The 21,025-nt window shown below is 38.6% G+C and overlaps 1 protein-coding gene across 2 annotated transcripts in view; it reads right to left on the bottom strand.

Annotated features, from left to right (window-relative positions):
• The window catches only part of SSR1 (signal sequence receptor subunit 1), a 40,188-nt gene extending 19,481 nt beyond the window's left edge, over positions 1-20,707 (bottom strand). Inside the window, exons 1-7 of one of the 2 annotated variants that reach the window (XM_086706353.1) lie at positions 20,536-20,707; positions 17,723-17,835; positions 13,813-13,900; positions 12,266-12,528; positions 10,508-10,584; positions 9,643-9,721; positions 6,330-6,423 (exon numbers count right to left, since the gene is read on the bottom strand). In XM_086706353.1, the coding sequence (XP_086562479.1) occupies positions 6,330-6,423; positions 9,643-9,721; positions 10,508-10,584; positions 12,266-12,528; positions 13,813-13,900; positions 17,723-17,835; positions 20,536-20,614 (793 nt within the window). In that variant the 5' untranslated portion in view covers positions 20,615-20,707. The remainder of the gene's footprint in view (positions 1-6,329; positions 6,424-9,642; positions 9,722-10,507; positions 10,585-12,265; positions 12,529-13,812; positions 13,901-17,722; positions 17,836-20,535) is intronic. The other variant, XM_025917337.2, reaches the window with a different exon arrangement.
• Between the last annotated feature and the right edge of the window lie 318 nt (positions 20,708-21,025).

The raw sequence follows: 21,025 nt of genomic DNA, 5'->3' as shown, positions 1-21,025 counted from the left end.
AAGTAAGGGATCATTCAAAGTTCAAAAGGGTAAGATTGGAGGTAGTTCAAAAAGGCAACCAGTAGTCAAAACTCTAACAATTTGTGCATCAAAAAGAATACAGTTCACTAAAATCCACAGATTCTATGAAAACCCGAGTCTATACATGATAGTCAAAAAGAAGAGAATTAGGAAAAACTCATCTGTCACCATTTGGGTGGCTTTTAAACCAACTCTTTGAAAATTGGAAAATAAAGATAAGAATTAAGCATTTAGCCTGCTTTTTCAATAGGAATTGTCCTTTTAAGGTAACCAAAAAGTCCCAGTTGATGAAAGAAAGCTTTACTTTACAAAACAATAGCAGTTAGTAAAAATTAAACAAATTTCAATTAAAAATCATCACAACTTCTGAAACATTACTGATTCAGGAAAGGAATATCAAATGGTGAATGGTTTAGAGAACTGGACATTGGTGCGTGTCAAAGTGATAGTATACAGGTAACTTCTAGGTTGCAAGCAAAAAAGACCTATCCGATCCTGGTTACATGGAACGATCATGTGGCTACCACCCTAATCTAGTGCTCAGTTTAGCATCACTAATCAGATACAGTTTCTTGATGTGATACGGGGAAAAGTACTTTTAAGTTATGACATATCAGCCAAAAATGATTAATTTAAATCTAATCAAACCTATAGATTAGTCTTCCAAGTTAAAAGAAGTGTTAGCTAAAACACACCAGGAGAAAACAATCAGAGAAATCTGGAACAAGGGATTTTTTAGAGTCTCATTCCCTCAGTGTGATCAATGGGTCAGCAGCACTGGCATCATCTGGGAGCCTATTAGAACACTGACATTTAGGCCCCACCCTAGAACAACTGAATCCAAAACTGCATAAGATTTTCAAGTGATCTTGCACACAAAGTTTGGGAAGCCCTGGCTTTGGGCTGACAGCATGGAGTCTGCTTGGGATTCTCTCTCTCCCTCTCTCTCTGCCCCTCCCCTGCTCACACGCTTACTCTCTCTCAAAATAAACTTTAAAAAATTTTTAAAAATAAAGTGTGAGAAGTCCTTTTCCAGAGGACAAGCGGCCATCTCTTGAGCTGCTATAAATTAAAAAGGACTTAAGAAACAGAACAAACAGATGCAATGCATCATCCTATATTGGAAAACCAGCTATAAAAGCTATTTTTGAAACAACTGAAGAAATTTCAACATGATTATTAATAAAGTAATTCATAATTCTTTAAATGTGATGTTATTTCTGTCAGGAAAAGGTTATTTCTTTGCAAATTGAAAATTTTTTTGAGGTAGTGTGTGTCACTGTATCTGTATAGAAAACAAACAAACAAAAAAACAACCTGCACTCTAAAAGGGCAAATAATTGGGATGCCCTGGGCTGGCTCAGTCAGAAGAGCACGCAATTCTTGATCTGAGTCGTGAGTGCAAGTCTCATGTTGGGTGTAGAAATTAGTAAACAAACAAACAAAACCCCCCAAAACAACAATGAAAACTTAAAAAAAAAAAAAAACACTAAAAAGGGTTATTTTTGTTTTTAGAAATAAATAATAAAAGAAAAAGAGAAGGAATAATACAAGTGTCTTTTGGTAGTAAGACGTGGTCCTAAAACAAACTCAGCTGGACAATCAGATTTTGAGGAAGAAAGACAAGTACTAAAAAATATTTAGTGACTTTAACTCTACCCACCTTTTTAATTTTTATTTATATATTTATTTTTAATATTTTTTTCTAATGTTTATTTTTTAGAAAAAGAGAGAGAAAAAACATGCACAAGCAGTGGGGGGGGCAAAGAGAGAAGCAGACACAGAATCCAGAGCAGGCTCCAGCCTCTGGAGCTGTCAGCACAGTTGGGGCTTGAACTCACAAACCGTGAGATCATGAGCTGAAGTTGGATGCTTAACTGAGCCACCTCGACGTCCCAACTCTACCCATCTTTGAGTATTAAGTCTTCCTGAAAAAGTACGTGGGCTTCAGAATGAGACAAATCCAGCTGTGGATCTTGGCAGGTTACTTTTCCTCAGTAACAGTGTCTCATCAGTAAATAGAGGGATAGCACCTCACCTTGCAGAGTGAATGCCCAGTACAAGGAGGCACTCAACAGTTCAATTCTCTCCTTCAACAAGGTTTCCCTAGATTCTAATATGGTCCTCTTTCCTAACTTGTAAGTTGTCCATACCATGTAACTCCTTCTAGCACATATCATATACTACCTTGGATTACTCAAATATTTCATAACGTGTGCTTTATTTTCAAGTAGAAATGTAAACTTCTGAAAAAACAGTAATATTCTTTTCAACATACCACTCATGACCTAGCAGAGTATTGTGAAAGACTAAATACTTGACACTTGCTGATTAAAATACAATTATCAATGATTTGAAGTATAATCATTCCCAGCTTTAAAGCTCATGAATGATAATGTCAGGAAGAAAGATATTATAAAACTAACTCTCCCAATCTATTTGTCATGAAAGAATTCTTTTGGAGAGGTGGCTCCACAGCTGTTACGGTGACTTTAGTTTTTAATTATAACTTTTAATACTTTTCAAATTAGTTTCGGCTAATTCCATGTAAGACACTTAAAATTTAATTACTTTTGAAGAGCCTGTATTTTAACATACCAGACTTTACAAGTAATTCTGATGCATTATAAAGATACCACAGTCTACTGTACAACCCAATTCCATCTTTTGCTATAACAAATGTCAGGATAATGGGGAAAATTTGTCCTTAAAGAGAAAAGATTATCTAAAGATTTATTTAAATTTATTTATTTATTTTTTTTTTTAATTTTTTTTTTTTTTTGAACGTTTATTTATTTTTGGGACAGAGAGAGACAGAGCATGAACGGGGGAGGGGCAGAGAGAGAGGGAGACACAGAATCGGAAACAGGCTCCAGGCTCCGAGCCATCAGCCCAGAGCCCGACGCGGGGCTCGAACTCACGGACCGCGAGATCGTGACCTGGCTGAAGTCGGACGCTTAACCGACTGCGCCACCCAGGCGCCCCTGGATTTATTTAAATTTAAAGACATTATTTCATGGGACCTCAACTACCACCTATGCTATATATTCAATGACTTCAAATCTTTTTTCTAAGACTTTATTTTCAAGTTTACTCATTTTTGAGAGGGGGAGGGAGGCGAGGAGGGTGAGGGGGGCAAGGGGGGGCGAGGGGGGGACGAGGGGGGGGACGAGGGGGGCGAGGGAGAGACGAGGGGGAGACGAGGGGGAGACGAGGGGGAGATGAGGGGGACGAGGGGGACGAGAGGGAGAGGGAGAGGGAGACGAGAGGGAGAGGGAGGAAGAGGGAATCCCACTGAGAGTGCTGAGCCTGTTGCAGGGCTTGAACTCAGGAACCATGAGATCATGGCCTGAGCAGAAATCAGGAGTAGAATGTTTAACAGACTGAGCCACCCAGGCACCTGTCTTAAGATTTTTAAGTAATCTCTACACCCAACATGAGGCTCAAACTTACAACCCTGAGATCAAGAGCTGCATGCTCCACCTATTGAGCCAGCCAGGCACCCATCAACATCTCCAAATCTTGATCCACCTGTGCTCTAAATACAACTTTCAAATAGCTTACTGGATATCCTTATCTTGGCTTTCACACTCAACAGATCTAGTTCCAACTCCTCACCCCTCATGCATGTTCGCTGCTCTTCCTATATTCCCTAACATTAATGGGATCATCTTCCACCCAGATGCCTAAAACTCACAAGTACTTTTTCCTCCTTCCTCCCTAAAACATCCAAAAAGTCACCCAAAGGCCAATTCCCTCCAATTCTGAAATATCTTTCCAGTTTATTTTACTCTGCATCACTACTGCTTTAGCTTAGGCCCTAAGGATTTCTCAGATGTTTTACGCAATTCACCTAACCGGTATCCCTATTTCTAGTAGTTCCTGCTTGCTAAACTATACACCACAAAACTATTACAATTTCCTTTAAAAATATAAATGTTTATTTCTCTGCTTCAAAGTATCTGATGGCTGCCTTTTACCAAGAAGAAAAGCCAAATCCTTGGCATAGCACATAAAACTCTGAAGATTCCTTCTCATCTAACTCAAGACTCTGGTTGGTCAAAAGTCAACTTTTATGAATGATTCTCCTACTCTCTCCTAGAGAATGAAAGCCCCTTCTATGCTGTTACTTTGTACCCACTTTTAATAAAGCACCTACCCTACCATAATTATGTTTCAATAGAGAACGTTCCCTGAAAGTAATACACATGAAAACAATTCAATTTGTAAATCCAGGAAGGACACAAATAGCTCATTCACAAAAAAAATAATAAGTGGCTATATATGTATAAAGAAGTCAAATCTTACTTTTTAATTTTTATTAATTTTTTTAATGTTTATTTATCATTTTTGAGAGAGAGAGAGAGAGAGACAGCGCATGCGAGAGCGAGCAGGGAGGGGCAGAGAGAGAGAGGGAGACACAGAATCTGAAGCAGGTTCCAGGCTCTGAGCTGTTAGCACAAAGCCTGATGCAGGGCTCGAACTCACTAACTGTGAGATCATGACCTGAGCCGAAGTCAGACACTTAACCGACTGAGCCACCCAGGTGCCCCTCAAATCTCATTCTTAATTGTCAATGAAAAACAATGATCCCATTTTGTATCATACCACCAGATTAAAACATTTGATAATATTTAATGCCTGAGAAAGACTCGTGAGAGTAGAAAAGAAACAGGCAATGTTGTACACTGCTGAGAACATAAACGGACGCTATCTTTTGGGAGGGAAAGAGCTTTTTCCATTAAAAAAAAAAATGTATATAATCTTAGACCTAACTATTCTACTTTTAAGGAATTATCTATTCCAGATAGCGGGGTCGGTGAAAGGAGAAGAGGGTCAAAAGGCACAAACTTTCAGCTTTATAAAATAAGTTATGGGGGTATAATGGATACCATGGTGTCTATAGTTGTTAATACTGTATTGTATATTTAAACATCTTAAAAGTTCTTATCACAAGAAAAAAAAGACTTTTAACTGTGTGGGACCAGTAACAAGATTTACTGTGATCATTTCACAATATATACAAATAGTGAACCACTACATTGTACATCTGAATCTAATATAATGTTGTATGTCAATTACCTCAATTTAAAAAAAAATGATAAATTATCCCATAAATTTATATAAAAATATTCATTATAGTTTTAAATTAAGAATGAAAATCTGGAATTAAAACATCCTTCAACAGAGAACAAGTTTAATTTATCATGACACATTTACATAAAGGAATACTATCCAGCTGTTAAAAACAATGAGGTAAATAAGTATCATAAAAAAAAATATCCAACATACGAAAACTTGGGATTCTAGTACAGTGCACGTAGCATTATGCCATCTGTGTACAATATTCACAGAAACAATAGCCATATGCACTGGTAAATGTACAGAAAATACTTAGAATAACAATTACTTGTAGAAAAAGAAAAAGAAATTAGTGGAGTGAGAAGGTGATCTCAGTTTTTCATTCTGTACTGTTTTTGTTTTGTTTTAATTTCTTAAGTTTATTTATTTTGAAAGAACGTGAGCAGGGTAGGGGCACAGGGAGGTGGGGAGAGAGAGAATCCCAAGCAGGCTCCACATTGCAGGGCCCGATGTGAAGCTCAAACTCACCAACCGTGAGATCATGAGCAGAGCCGAAATCAAGAGTCAGATGCTTAACCAACTGAGCCACCCAGATGCCCCTATTATTATAATGTTCTTAATATGAAGCCATACTACTTTTACAATAAATTTTTTTTAAAAGCCCATTTACAGCTGAAGAAAAAATATCTATAAAGATTAATATTTTAACTAATTGCATATGTGATAAAGCTGAAATATGTTAGGTAAACCACCAAGCAATATTTTAGGTTTATTCTTTCAAACTGCAGTGGGTAGTTAGTTTTTCTAATAAATATAGTGCTATAAAAAACTGTTCCATTACTCATTAAATGTACTGTATTCATATGCTATACAACCTCCCCAAAACTATACATAGCAAACACCATTAAAAAAATTAATTGCCTCACCTCTTCTACTCTGCACTGAAGCAACAGAAAAAAAGAGATAGGAAAAGATTAGGAATACAGAGAATTCACACATTTGTAGATTAAACTGCAGATATGGAAGCATTCTAAATTAAAGCATAAAAATATTACTCAGAAAAAAAATTTTTAAGTGTTTACTGATCATATTATACTAGATTCTATACAAGCAATGGAAAAGATGAGTGTTAAGTAGAACTGACCAAGTGTTTTTAAATCTAAAATACTTAATTTGATTTCCATTTAAGAGAAAAAATTTCCAGCCACATTTATAAGAGTACTTACTGATCTGATTCAAAGTTTCCTGAGGAATCCAACTCATGTCAACATCATTCTGACTTGATGTACCCATTTCTACCTTCTGTATGGGTCTCTTGCGCTAAAAAAGCATAAAAACATCATTTTAAAGAAGTTCTATTATGTTGTTCACAGTAATTTTAAAAAGACCTATTAAGTTACCTAATTTATATATCTTAAACAAATAGTTTTAAAAACATACCCTTACTTAAGTATTTTATTAATTAAAAGAGAAAAGTCATGTCTAACACTAATTATAAAGAATAAACAATAAGGCGGGGGGGGGGGGCTTGGGTGGCTCAATGGGTTAAGTGTTTGACTTCGGCTCAGGTCACAATCGCAGTTTGTGAGTTCAAGCCCTGCACAGGGCTCTCTGCTGTCAGCACAGAGCCCTCTTCAGATCCTGTCTCCCTCTCACTCTGCCCCTCCTCCGCCCATGTGTGTGTGTACACTCTCTCAAAAATAAATAAAACATTAAAAAAAAAAAGAATAAATTATAAGTAATAAATCTTTGCAACAGTTATTTGTTTTCAGGTTTTAAAGACCTTTTCCTCTGCTATAAAGCTTCATATGTTGTTATACAACTGGTGGACCAAGCAAGAACTTCTATTTATACAATTTTTCTTTCTCTTTGGGAAACGAACTTTAAAGAATAAGTTTTCTACATCAAACAAAATTCAAGATAATTACTAAAACATTCAATGTAGGCAGGCAGATTGCTGCATTGTTACCTACACACACTTTTTAAACAGACGGCACAGGTAAAACAAAACAAGAACATAAAATCTCATTTAAGCCAACAACAACCTCAAACTTTGTCCCTGGAGTACTTGCAGCAAAACTGTTTGGAAGAAAGTGATTCAATTCCTTCTTTAGTCTTGCTCTTAAAAAAACCTAGCCATTTACATAAGAGTATTAGTTATACAGTCCAGAAACCAGACTATACACACAGAAAGGTAACTAAAAAATGGCTTCAGGGGTGCCTGGGTGGCGCAGTCGGTTAAGCGTCCGACTTCAGCCAGGTCACGATCTCGCGGTCCGTGAGTTCGAGCCCCGCGTCAGGCTCTGGGCTGATGGCTCGGAGCCTGGAGCCTGTTTCCGATTCTGTGTCTCCCTCTCTCTCTGCCCCTCCCCCGTTCATGCTCTGTCTCTCTCTGTCCCAAAAATAAATAAAAACGTTGGAAAAAAAAAATTAAAAAAAAAAAAAAAAAATGGCTTCATCCAAATAAAAAAAAAAAAAAATTAAAGATGCCATTATACCTAATACACAAATTTATAGCAAAAATGCTATCATGAAAACGTGGGAAAGAAAGTTATGGAAATTAACACTTGAGCACTAAGTATTTCTCTTTAAAACAAAAACAAAAACTTTTTTTTAACATTTATTCATTTTTGAGAGACAGAGAGACAGGGTGTGGGCAGAGGAGGGCAGAGAGAGAGAGGGAGACAGAATCTGAAGCAGGCTCCAGGCTGAGCTGTCAGCACACAGCCCAGCGTGAGCTGTGCTCTCGTGAACCGTGAGATCATGACCTGAGCTGAAGTCAGGTGCTTAACTGACTGAGCCACCCAGGGGCCCCATCTCTTTTTTTTTAAGTTTATTTATTTGAGAGAGCGAGAGCTCACAGGAGGGGCAGAGAGAGAGGGAGAGAGAGAAAATCCCAAGCAGGTTCTACATGGCCAACATGGAGCTCAACGTGGAGCTCAAAACTCTTAAAACCACGAGATCATGACCTGAGCTGAAATCAAGAGTCAGACGCTTAACCGACGAGCCACCCAGGTGCCCTGTGTATTTCTCTTCTTTTTTTTATCCTAAATGTTTGTTTTGGGGGGGAGGGGGGAAGAGGCAGATAGAGGAGGAGACAGAGATTCCAAAGCAGGCACCGCGTCCGACACAGTACCCACAACCATGAGATCATGACCTGAGCCAAGCTTAACCAAATGAGTCACCCAGGTGCCCTCCAAGTATTTTATTTTTTTTTATTATTTTTAAAATAAAGAACATTTTATTTTTTTCAAGTTTACTCACTAAGAGAGAAAACGTGTGTGTCGGAGTGTACAAGTAGGGGAGGGACAGAGAGAAGAAGAGACAGAACCCCAAGCAGGCTCTGTGCCATCAGCTCAGATGCTTGATGCGGGGTTCGAACTCATGAACCGTGAGATTGTGACCTGAGCCGAGATCAAGTTGGTCGCTTAACCGACTGCATCACCCAGGCGCCCCAGTATTTCTTTTAAAGAGTAAGTACTTACTGTCTCTGACACAAATCGTGTTATACTTTCCATTGAGAGCAATAATATGGGTTGCTCTGGTTTTTTGCAGGGAGGACAGGGAGCTAAAGATACAGTGATGGAATTAGCTACTGTATCCAGAGAAAGAGAAACCAAGATTATAGCAGGCGCTTCAGTGTTGCCACTTTAGTACCTTAACAAGAAAGCAGAAGCTAGACAGAATACAGCCAATTTCATTCTTCCTTTTTCAAATGAAAAGACTTAGGTAATTGCTATCCTTACAGTTAAGAGTATTAAAGCAAATCTAAAATCTGTGTTGCTCACAAGTAACAAATCCATGAAAAAGCATAGTAAACAGAACAATGAAATCTTACTGAGTTTAAAGAATAAAATTCTAGCACGATTTAGAATTACAGTAAGAAGGTAAAGATCATTCTGGAGGGTGTAGCCAAAGATGCTAATTGTATGTATATGAAAGTCTAAACAAATCAGTCACATATCCAAGGTCTCATCTTCAGTTTATTTTTTTTTAATGTTTATTTTGAGACAGAAAAAGAGAGAGGGCACATGTGAGCAGGGGAGGGACAGAAAGGGAGACAGAGAGAATTCCGAGCAGGCTCTGCCAGTGCAGAGCCAGACATGGGGCTCAATCTCACGAAGAACCATGAGATGGTAACCTGAGCCAAAATCAAGAGTCGGACACTTAAATGAGCCACCCAGGTGCCCCAGTTTTATTTTAAAAAGGTACAACAGGGATGCCTGGGTGGTTCAGTTGGTTAAGCACCTGACTCTTGATCTCAGCTCAGGTCATAGTTTTTGAGTTTGAGCCCCACATCGGGCTCTGTGCTGACAGTGCAGAGCCTGCCTGGGATTCTCTCTCTCCTGTCGTCTCTCGGCCCCTCCCCCACTCATGCTTGCTCTCAAAAAATAAACAATAAAAAAAAATTTTTTTAAGGTGCAACAAACCTGTAAATACAAACTTAGAATGATAGCAAGAAGCCACAAATAACTAGAATATGCTCAGTATATAACAACTTTTGATGTATGACTGTAAGAGTCATTCATCTAGAATTACCTTTCTAGATTCTAGGAGTTGATGAAGGCCAACAACCACCAACAGCCCAAGACCAGCAAGGAACATATACATAAAGATTCTGATATGAAAGGAGAAAAAACAAACTGGCTTTAATTCATAAGAAACACAACTAATTAAAACTAGAATTCTGCTTTACCTCAAACAATAGCACAACTAATTACAGTTGTAATTCTAACACAATATAAGTTTTCCAAATAACTTATGGGACAAAGGAAGAAAATATTTTATATTCAATTTATATCTAGGTAGTAAGTTCCACAAATTTACTTTTATCTTTAAGAACAATTAGTCAAAAAAAAAAAAAAACCAAGTATCTGATCTAAAATAAATAAAATTACTTTATTATTTGTCATACTCAAGCTCAAGCTCAGTTAGTTAAAATAATTATATTAGCTTTTGTCTCCCTCAAATATTATTTTGCATAATTTGACTTAAAAATTGCTTTTGCTCAATTACATATATGTATATGGTATAAATGACTCATCATTGTTCATGAAGAACACAGTTTCCAAGATAATAACATCTTCTAATTTATATTTTTAATAGCAATTTAAGAGGTATGTAACTTAGATGAGGCTGGTGATCAGCTTATGAGCATGGGGTAGAAAAGAATTTAGGAGAGGGGATGTTCAGAAAGCCAGCTATCTTTTTTAAAACAGTTTTTTTTTTTATCAGTTTCAACCATCCTTCCTCTCTGTTAATAGTTATAAGAACCACCTAAGATATAGATTTCACAAAATTTATAGGTCCATTTTCACTATTAAAACAAATGTTGACAGGAGCAAGCTTTCCAGGCCTGACATGTGAGATCAAGATCTACCTACACATTGCAACTTTCACTTACGTTTCTCCATCTAATCCATCCTCTCTTTCAATAATCGTAACTGTTTGATTGAAGACAGCATCTTGGAATACATTGCCCTATTAATAAATCACAAAAATGTGAAATTCATTGAAAAAATAAAAGGTTGTACAATTTCTTAGAAGAATCCCCAACAGATAAAGAAACAGCTTTCTCATCACTTAGCTCAATGTCAGAGACTCAACACTGTATTACTTTCTTCTACAAAATAAAAAACCTTGCTAAAGTTGTCCTCCACTTTCATGAGGGCAGAGAAGGGGAAAGGTGTGAGAAAACAGGGAAGTAAAGTAAAAAGGAGACAAATGTGCAGAAAGAAAAAAAAACCCCACAGAACACCCATTAACTAGAAGCCATAACTTCTGTTGTACAGAATCCTCCAAAGAAGGGAACAGCATGAAAATGCAGAGTAGCGGATTTTAAGAACTAGATTTGACCAGAAGTCAAATCCATGCTCTAAATTCACAATGAACTGGAAATCAATTTACAATAAACATGATCTGCAGTATCAAAGCATGTTTATGTTGTGGTCTTGGAATAATTTTGTCAGTTTCACACTTCAGTTTTCAAATTCATCATAGTCACTGGGACAATACTTAGATGTTTTCAGCATTTGATGCTTCACAACAAGGCATTACTTTCTCAAAACTGTCACTTATTGCTAAACTGTAATTATTTAAGTTTTACTTCAAGATCTTTCCATCCACATTGCTCCAATGACAATTCCAGCAATCAGAATACATTGAGGATACAAACTAACATTCAAACTGGAACTGAAACTATGTACATGTGTGCTCAAAAACAAGACAAAATATATAATTATTCAAACTGTTTAACTATGAAGTTGAGGAAGCTTAATACATTATTTTGAAGGATGAAAAACCCTTCCCATTAAGTAATTTAAAGAAAAACAGAAAACTTAATGGCAGCATGAGAAATTGATCTCAGACATGAGTGAACATGTTGACACTATGCGATGAAAAGGTTGAGTAAGCTTCCAGGAGAGGATGAAATTTCCAACTTTGAAAACTTTGAGAAGGGAATGGTTTAGATGTGCTCTCATCTAAAGGACATAATAGTTGGCACCTAGAAGTCAACTCTCAGCAGTAAAATTCTAGTGGCCTTCTCTCATTAATTCTTTGGATATACAATGTGTATATTAAAAACCACAAAAAAGACAACAGAGCATATTAGACTATTTGGTTCTCATAAACCATAAACCTCACTGCTCTAACTATCCTAAAAATATTTGGTTATGTTTTTATCTATGAGGGTATAAAATGATGGAAAAACAGTTACAGAAAGACCTTCACTTACAAATAAAAGCAGTAAAATGGGCAAAATGCAAGCAATAAAAGGAAGTACAAAATAGATTTCTTAACACATATTAACATCTGAATACGAAGCAGACTCCACTGTGTGGCTTACTGCTCCTTTTCCTTTTAACATCTAGGTCAAGTCACATCCACTTTCATACTACAGCACTTTACACCCATCCCTCACTATGTATCATTTATAAATGCTGTGATATCACCTGTTTACATCCATCTGCCTCCACTGGATTCTAGACTTGAAGACAAACATGTGTAATTTATTTTTGCCTCCCTCTTGCCCATCACAGTTCCAACTACAAAACAGGCACTTAGATGAATAAGAGTATTCATTAAACAATGTCAACTGTCCTCCTCCATCTCTAACTTAAAAAAAAAAAAGAAAAAAAAAAAAAGGTTTAGAAGGCCTTACGTTCAGATCTTTGTAGTTTAGATTGATGACTAGACCAAAGGGTCGTCCACCCATGGGCTCTGCAGGAATGAAGGAGTACTCAAAAGTCGCCTGTCTCTGGGGCGGTACTACAGTGTTCAGAGGAAGAGCTGTGAAATTCTGGATATAAAACTGGTAGTCCTGAGGATAACGGAACGAGGCATCTAAAGACTCAACGATAAAATCTTCTGTACCCTTGTTTGTAAAGCCTACTAGGAATTTCACAATGTTATTTGCTGGAAAATCTAAGAAACAAAAAAAGAAACCAGAAGATTAGAAAACATTCAAAGGACACGAAGAGACATTATAAGGATCTGGGCACCCTCTCCTACACGTGGACCTGGTTTCAGAATCTTTTTTAGTAGCTCACTCCAGCCCCCTACTAACTAGTAACAGATTACAGTTGATGTATAAACTGCAACCCTTGTCGGTGCTCCAGCGTTCCAACTTAAGAACTGAATGGAGTATCTCAATGTCAGACTACATCACTTGCACATCATGTGGTCTAAGAAAGAGATGTGTACTTTTAGCAGTTAAGATTATGCTGCCGTGTGACTATCTGTCTTGAAATCACCTTCAACTCAGTATCTATTATCTGTGCAAATAACAGAAGAATGACAGAAAGACACGCCTAAGAGATTCACCTGAAAATTGTAGTATCTGTTAAAATACTGAGAAAAAAACAAAAACGAACCAGGTAACCCATATCCACTTTGAGCAATCACTCAAAACACAAATTTGAAGGTGAGACCCCAGGAGACAGCTACAAAAAAAGGAGAAGGGGGGAATCTCTTATTCATATCATACCTATTGGAGGCATAAAATTGGAATGTAGGTGAGAATAAAACAAAACTTGAGAAGACCAAGATAATTAATAATTTCAAAAAAGAAGTCTTCAATGATTACATTGTGGTCTACAGAGCTGAGTTTCACCCAGTTTAGCAGAGGCTTTGGGACAGACAAATCTGGGTCTGTCTTCACAATCTACTTACCAGCTGAGTCATCCTGGACAAGTTCCTCACCTCTCTAGACTCTCTACTGAACAGTAGTAACTATCCTCATATGGATTAAATAATACACACAAAGTACTGAGAACAGTGTCTGCCATATAGCCCTCAATAAACCTAAGACATTATATGTATTTTCTTTTACTGAAACCTAGGCTCTAATCAAGGCCTAATAGTACACATTTAATATTTCACTAATATTTACACTCAAGATATGAGTTAGTTTACTGTGGCAGTTTGAAAAAAGTTTTAAAACAGTAGCTTTCAAAAGGACATTTAACTTCTAGTTAAAATGGATAGTATTTATTTTCCCCCTTAGTTTAAATGCCAAGAATACTACCTTACAGATATGGCTATTCACACATATAGGAAAACTTGTTTGGAAATATGTATTTACATACTTATTTGTAATCTAAGAGAGGAAAATAATAAAGATCTTAAGCATCTCTGCTTCCCAAATAAAGTGAGCTTGTCATCTGAAAAATTCCTATGTCTGAATTAAAACTAACATTTCTCTATTACCTTCTCCTTTCACAAACAAGATTGTTGTATCTGCACTTGGTGAAGCTTCAGGTTCGCCAGATACATCTTCTTCTTCTTTATCTTCAGCCTAAGAAAAACAACATTAAAAAGTAATTATGGGGTAAAAATACATCATTAAAAAATTAAATAATGACTTTAAAAAAACGACTTCACTAGATTTAGCACAAAAGACTGCTTCTCTGAGGCTTTCTTGGGATTAGTAGTGAATGAATTTCAGTGTATCTCATCAGTTAAAATAAAATTTACATCTCAAAAAGTAAAGTGCATACCAATCCCCTGGAGATTTTATGCAGATCTGATATAACTCTAGGGAAAGCTGGAAATTCAGTATTTCTTTTTTTTCCCCCCAAAATTTTTTTACATTTATTTATTTTTCAGAGACAGAGCATAAGCAGGGGAGGGGCAGAGAGAGGAAGACACAGAAACAGAAGCAAGCTCCAGGCTCAGAGCTGTCAGCACAGCTTGTAGGGGTTGAGCTCACAAACTGCGAGATCATGACCTGAGCCAAAGTCATACTCTTAACTGACTGAGCCACCCAGGTGCCCTGGAAATTCTGTATTTCTAAAAGCACGCAGGAAATGCCAAGGCTTCACGTACTCAAACCACACTTCAAACTTCAAGGTTCTAAAGCATGGGTTGGTAAACTTTGTAAAGTTTGAAAAAAGCTTAAAATGTGTCTGTCAAAGGAACATTTTACATTCTAGTTAAAACAAATAGTATTCATTTTCCCCCTTAATTTAAATACCAGGAATACTACCTTATAGGAAAAAGTCTCCAACTTAGTCTTCCCCAGCTACCTCCTCCCACAACATGGGTGGAGGAAACAATACTCTGAAAGTGGCACCAACCCATGGACCCAGATATCAAGTATTTTTGGCTTTGAGAACCATGAGGTCCCTCGGGCAACTACTCAACTCTGAGGCTGCAGCATAAACGCAGCCACAGACAATTATGTAAAAGAATAAAGACCACTAGACTTGGCCTGTAGCCCTTTTGTCAGACTTCTGTTCTCGAGCACCTTGTCCTCACCCTTGGAGTGATTTCTAACCTGATTAAGAGAAGAATTTTCCTCTGAGAAGACATCACACAACTTGGTAAAAATGGTAAGGTAAAGAAAAGAAAAGAAAGGAAAAGGGAAAAGAAAAGGAAAGGAAAGGAAAGGAAAGGAAAGGAAAGGAAAGGAAAGGAAAGGAAAAGAAGGATTATATTGGGATGATGGAAATGTCCTAAAAGTCAGAACTGCTCACCTTAGTATTTACTAAAGATCACTGAATTGCATGTTTAAAAGAGACTACCATGATACGTAAATTAGGTCTCAACAAAGGTGATAGAAAATATGAACTAATTTTAATTTACAATTTTAACCTCAGTGCAGTCCTTCTCCAAGCATCAATGAGAATTACAAAGATATTCATATTTGAAATATTCAGGCCCTTAATAAATTGAGATGCTTAAGGGTACCACTGTTTACTGGCATTTTGCCTTCCATTTATGTAAAACACTCTCTCCCCCAATAGACAGACGTCAAGGGCAAAGACTGTCTTACACTTTAAAATAAAATTCTCCACAGCCAGCTAGTACTCAAGAGAAGGCACTCAAAAATTTGTTTGATGACTATGCAATTGTATAATGTTATATTTTAAGTATCCTTAATGATACCACTAATTTAGTAAGAGTTAGTGAATTTCCACCTTTGAGAAAAGAGACCAGAGACAAGAAGGCAGGAACCCTAAAACTATATTAAGGAGGAAAGGGTATGCTAGAGAAAGTTAAGACAAATCACCCTGAAGGTATGATTTAATGGGTTGTGGGATAAAAAGAAATGGAAGTAATAAGGCAAGAGCTTGAATCACTGAGCCATATCAAAACAGTAAATAATTTATGGAGCTAAAAGCTGAATTCCATTTTGGACATATAAAATCTGAGGTACTAAGGGGCGCATTGGTGGCTAGTTGATTGGGCTTCCGACTTCAGCTCAGGTCACAATTTCACGGTTTGTGGGTTGGAGCCCTGCATTGGGCTCTGTACTATCAGCTCAGAGCCTGGAGCCGGCTTCAGATTCTGTGTCTCCCTCTCTCTGCCCCTACCCTTGCTCACACTCTGTCTCTCTCTCTCTCTCTCTCTCTCTCTCTCTCTCTCAAAAATAAATAAATAAATATTTTAAAAAATAAATAAATAAATAAAATTTGAGGTACTAATGGAATATCCAGATGGTGCTAATTGGCAAAGAGCTGGAAATAAAGGTATAGAGTTCAGTAAGGTAAGCGGTTAGAGACAAGGTCTGAAGGTTGTCAGTTAAAGATGGTGTTGGTTGAAACCACAGGGTTTTTTTTAATGTTTATTTATTTATTTTTGAGAGTGCACGCACAAGTGGGGAGGGGCAGAGAGACAGGGAGGCAGAATGCGAAACAGGCTCTAGGGTCCAAGCTATCAGTGCAGAGCCCTACACAGGGCTCGAACCCACAAACCATGAGATCATGACCTAGGCCGAAGTTGGACGCTCAACCAACTGAGCCACCCAGGAGCCCTGAAACCACAGGTTTCATTAACATTATGGGGATAAGCAGGGGAGAGAAGATAGTGGAAAGACCAAGCAGCAGAAGAGGGGCAGAGGAAACTAAAGGGGGAGGGTACCACAGAAGCCAACATGAAGGGACTGAAGAAAGGGATACTCTACTCTGCAAATGCTAAGAGTTTGAACAGGAAAACAATGAAAAACAGACGAGGAATTTCACAATTAGGTCAGTAGTGACTTAGCAAGAACAGTTTTACTAGATACATAGTAAAACTATACATTTACTCTTTCAAGAAATGTGCTGGTAAAGATAAAATGTGTAGCAACTTAAAGTGGAGAATACAAAGTGGAGTACGTAAGTACTGTATATGCATATACAGTTTGAAAGAATCAAGTCACTAAGAAGGATCAACATGTGAAATTACAGAATAATACAAAATCCCACAGGACGACAGCGGGACAAGAACACAGGTGGTAGGGCTAGCCTTAGAAGACAGTAAAGACAACTAATTTTTAAGGAAAATGTAGAAAGAATGAGTGAGTAACATATTTAGAAGTAGAAAATTTGACAGCGTTTGCACCTGATAGCCTTCGCTTTCTGACACTGAAGGCAATGTGTTGCTAAGACTGTGAAGAGGACCAATTTTGGGGTTTAAAAGTAGTAAAGAAAAAAAAATGTGTAGGATAAATTATAGTAGTCCAAGAGAGGAAATGAAATTAGCTAGAAGCATGCAGCAATAATCTTGATTTTAGCCTAACATTCTTACTGTCATACTATAATTTTAGAATAAGTCTCAGAACTAGAGGACTTTCAAGACATCTTCTCTAAACCCCTTCCTCTTCACAGGACACATTTTATATATTGTTTACTGCCTGCTCCTCACTTCCTGCCAGCAAAATACACACATACCGCCCCAAAAACAGAAACTCCACGATAGCAGAGAAAATATCTGGCCTATCCTCACACCAAGAACAGTGCCTAGCACATAGTAGGGACTCAGTAAATAGTTGCTTACTGAATGAAGGAAAGAAGAGGCAAATGAAATCCAGAGAGAAAAGCTACTCAAGGTCAAAAAGCTAAGTAGATGCATCCCAAATCTATCAACACTGGTCCAGTGCTATTCCCACTATACTATTACTCTCATAGACTCACAATCATATGATCTTTAATTGTTCTTTGTTTCATGTCTCCTTCCTTGTGCAAGAAAATATTTATAATCCATCCTCAATGCCTGGCCCCATTCTCTCAACTTCAATCCACTTTGATCACATTTACAAGCCTCTAAAAGCAAGAATGTTAATATCAAATTTGTCTATAAAAGGATAAATTCTAGAAATGACATATACATGAGTTACACTGCATAGAACACTAACCAAATCTGTGGGTTCGTCTTCTTCCACCTCTGCTTCATCATCTTCATCTTCAATTATTGAATCTTCTACCGTTTCTTCATCTTCTGTAAGATCTTGAGCCTCAGCTAATGAGCCTAACAATAAAATACAAAACAAACAGTTAACCTTTACCCCTGGCAAACCAATGTTTTTTAATCCCAGGTATAGGCAACACACCTTCCCCCTTGGAGTAACTCAATCTCTCAGTTCACTTGAATGATGACAAATTACAATGCATCTAGATGATTCATGATTTTATCTTATTGACTGTCTTACCAACTATGTGTTAATTTTAATGGGAAATGCGGTTTAATTTTAAAAAGGATCTAATTGTTAGGAAAATGAAGGTGAAACTAAAGATGGCTGGAGGCTCAAATAAAAAACTTGAAGCAAGTTTGTTTTAAAGAAGCTCCAGGAGGCTGAGTGGCTCAGTCGGTTGAGCCTCTCTTGATTTCAGATCAGGTCAGGATCCCAGGGTCGTGGGATCAAGCCTGAGATTCCTTCTCCCTCTGATCCTCTCCCCCGCTAGTGCTCTCATAAATACATACGTACGTACGTACATACAAAGATAAATGTAAAAAGCTCCAAAATTTAATCCCTGTCATTAACCATACAAACAAAAACCCTGCTTAGGTCTAAAGGAAAATAGCACTCTCAATAACTAGGCAAGAAACATTTGTTATTAAACTTGACTACAGTTCTAACTTTTAGAACTTGATAGCATGTAATTTCAAGGAACATACATTTGTATGGCACCCATGGTAAAAACTAGCTTGCATAAAATGCATATGATTTAATGAAAACTGCACTGATAACTTCAGGGCTCATAGCCCTGAAAGCATGCATTTATTTCTGCATATACCTTCAAACATGTTCAAGTACTTTTTTATTTTCCCTACACTTAAAAATTACGCATAACTGTAAGGCCAAGAAACTATAATTTTATAGACAAAAGTTCTCTAAATAAGTCACATTCAATCTATCTCAGGCAAGACCTCAAAAAAGAATTCCCAAGTCCTAGTGATTCTTCCAACTTTCCTCAGAAAAAAAATGATGATGTGGCAGTTCAGTAGAGGGAAAAATGTGGGAAAGGAAGCATATGTAGATGCTGCAATACCCAAGAAAAACAGTACGTACTAAGGACTATGCATTTTAAGTTTTTTCCACTTCCTTTAGTTCTTACTGGTTAAGATTTATTTAAAATATTAAAGAACACTGATCCACACATTGCGAACACATTGTGAAAAATAGCTTCTACTGTTTGCTGAAGAAAGACTCAAATAGTGCATTCATAATTTACAAGTCATTTTCTAAAACCAGTAAGAAAAATACCTATGCTCACACAATTTTAAGCTGTACTTAAATTTCAAGACTTCTCAATATACATAATGAATTTGCACCCTACATTTCTGTAGATATTAATGTTAACCAGTAACAATCTTGTGCCTAAAAGTCTAGCCATTTTCAATTGGAAAAATGAAGAGAAAACATCCTTTGAAAGACCATTCCTCACAAAAAAATGCTTAAAGATATCCAGTTGGCTTTAGATACTGAATTGATGTTTCTTAAAGATGAAAATGTTTTAAAATCTGAAAAAATACACCTAGATTCTAATCAAGTACAATCGTCTAATTTTCTTTAAAAAGCCAAGTGAGCACAGACCAGCAAGCCACTCATAAAGGAAAAGAATCCCTCTTTACACCCGCAAATGATTTCATTAACAGGTTTGGGTAATTCTCTCACTTGGTTTTCTATCCACTAAATAGAAGCCAGTCACCTCACTGTTCTTTGCAAAACCACTCATGGGTACCTGGCACTATCATTCATTTTGCCACACAGCTTGCCTGAACTCACAGAATGAAAGGAATTCTAGAAATCTTGTAGTCAGACTGAATTTTACAGATTAGAAAACTGAAGTTCCTGATAGAACCAGGGCAAAAAGCCAACTTTCCACATCATTAATGTTCTGCTAAGTGATTTCCACACCAGGTTAACTGTTGGAAAGAATAAGCCGAAATAAACGTATCGTGTCGAATTAGATTCCCCACCCCCCACCCCCAAGAGCAAAAGCGCTGTTTCCCACAGAACAAAAAACAGTTAACAGAAAAACGATACATAGGAGAAGAAAACCGAGGGCTCAAGTAATAGGAATTCCTCGTTCGGCCTGGGAGTAAGGGGTGGACAATGAAGGCGAACATGTGGAGTTCTTCTGAAATGAAGACTCCTGGTAACACGGACGGACCGAGTGCTGATAAACAGGGAGATGGCCAGAAAAGAAGATGCTCTAAGAGTTTAGGTGTGTAGAGACCAAGGGTTTCAGCAAATGAATGGAGGGCTCCCAGCGTGGAAGCTAAAGACACGTCAGCCCAGAGCGGATGGGGGTGGAGCGGAGGCGACCAGAAGAAATACAACGGGCTGCAGAGCGCGCTCGGGGTGCAGCTGTGCCCACTGCCCCTTCGCCTCCTTCCCCCAAGCCGAGGACCCACCAACTCCGGCCACAGCTGCAGGCGCGGGTCCCGGGACAGAGGAGAAGCCCAAGGCTGCGGGCGGCCACCAAGCAAGGTCGCCCGGCACTGCCCCGCGCTCCGCACGCAAGAGGTGGAGGCCCCAGCGGGACTCAGCCCGCGCGCGCTGAGACCCCCTACTACCGGCCGGGGGTCGGGGAAGGGGTACGGAGAGGGTGGCGGGACGCACGCCGGACCCAGGAGCCGCTGCCGCCTCCAGCTTCAAACTTGCGGTCGGTGGCGTCTCGTCTCCTTCCCGGCCAAGACCCGCCACCGACTCCCTCGCCTCACCTCCAGGGCCGCCTCGGAGCAAGAGGGTGGCGGGAAACACAAGCAAGAGAAGCAGAAGCAGGCGGGAGAGGACTCTCATGGCGCGGCCGGTCCGGTAACCAGTCACCGCCCGCCAGTGCTCTCCGCGGCTCCGGCGGTAATGGCGTTACTCTTCATCCGGGCTCCGGCAGGGGGCGGGGCACGTATCACGCAAGGGCCCTCGCCACGCCCCCTCTTCTGGCCCAGGAACGCCGCCAACGTGGCTGCTTGGCTCGGAAAGGTGGGGAGCACGGGCAGCCCCAGGAGTCACGTGACGGGTTGCCGGCGGCCTCTGACGTTCCCGAGAAAGTCCGCCTCCCGCGTTAGACGCGGGCTGGCCACCAGTGGTTTGTTGCTCGCTCCACCCTGCTTGTCCGTTGGTCCCAATTAATTGCGTCGCAAGTAGTTACTTCGTTTGGGTGACGTTCCGCCTGGTGCCCAGCGCGCGATAGTCTTCGTATAATTTTAAATT

The sequence above is a fragment of the Puma concolor genome, chromosome B2 (assembly GCF_028749965.1).
Source record: "Puma concolor isolate L17-30 chromosome B2, mPumCon1.1.hap2, whole genome shotgun sequence".
Taxonomy (NCBI): Eukaryota; Metazoa; Chordata; class Mammalia; order Carnivora; family Felidae; genus Puma; species Puma concolor.
This window is presented reverse-complemented; position numbering and strand designations above follow the sequence as displayed.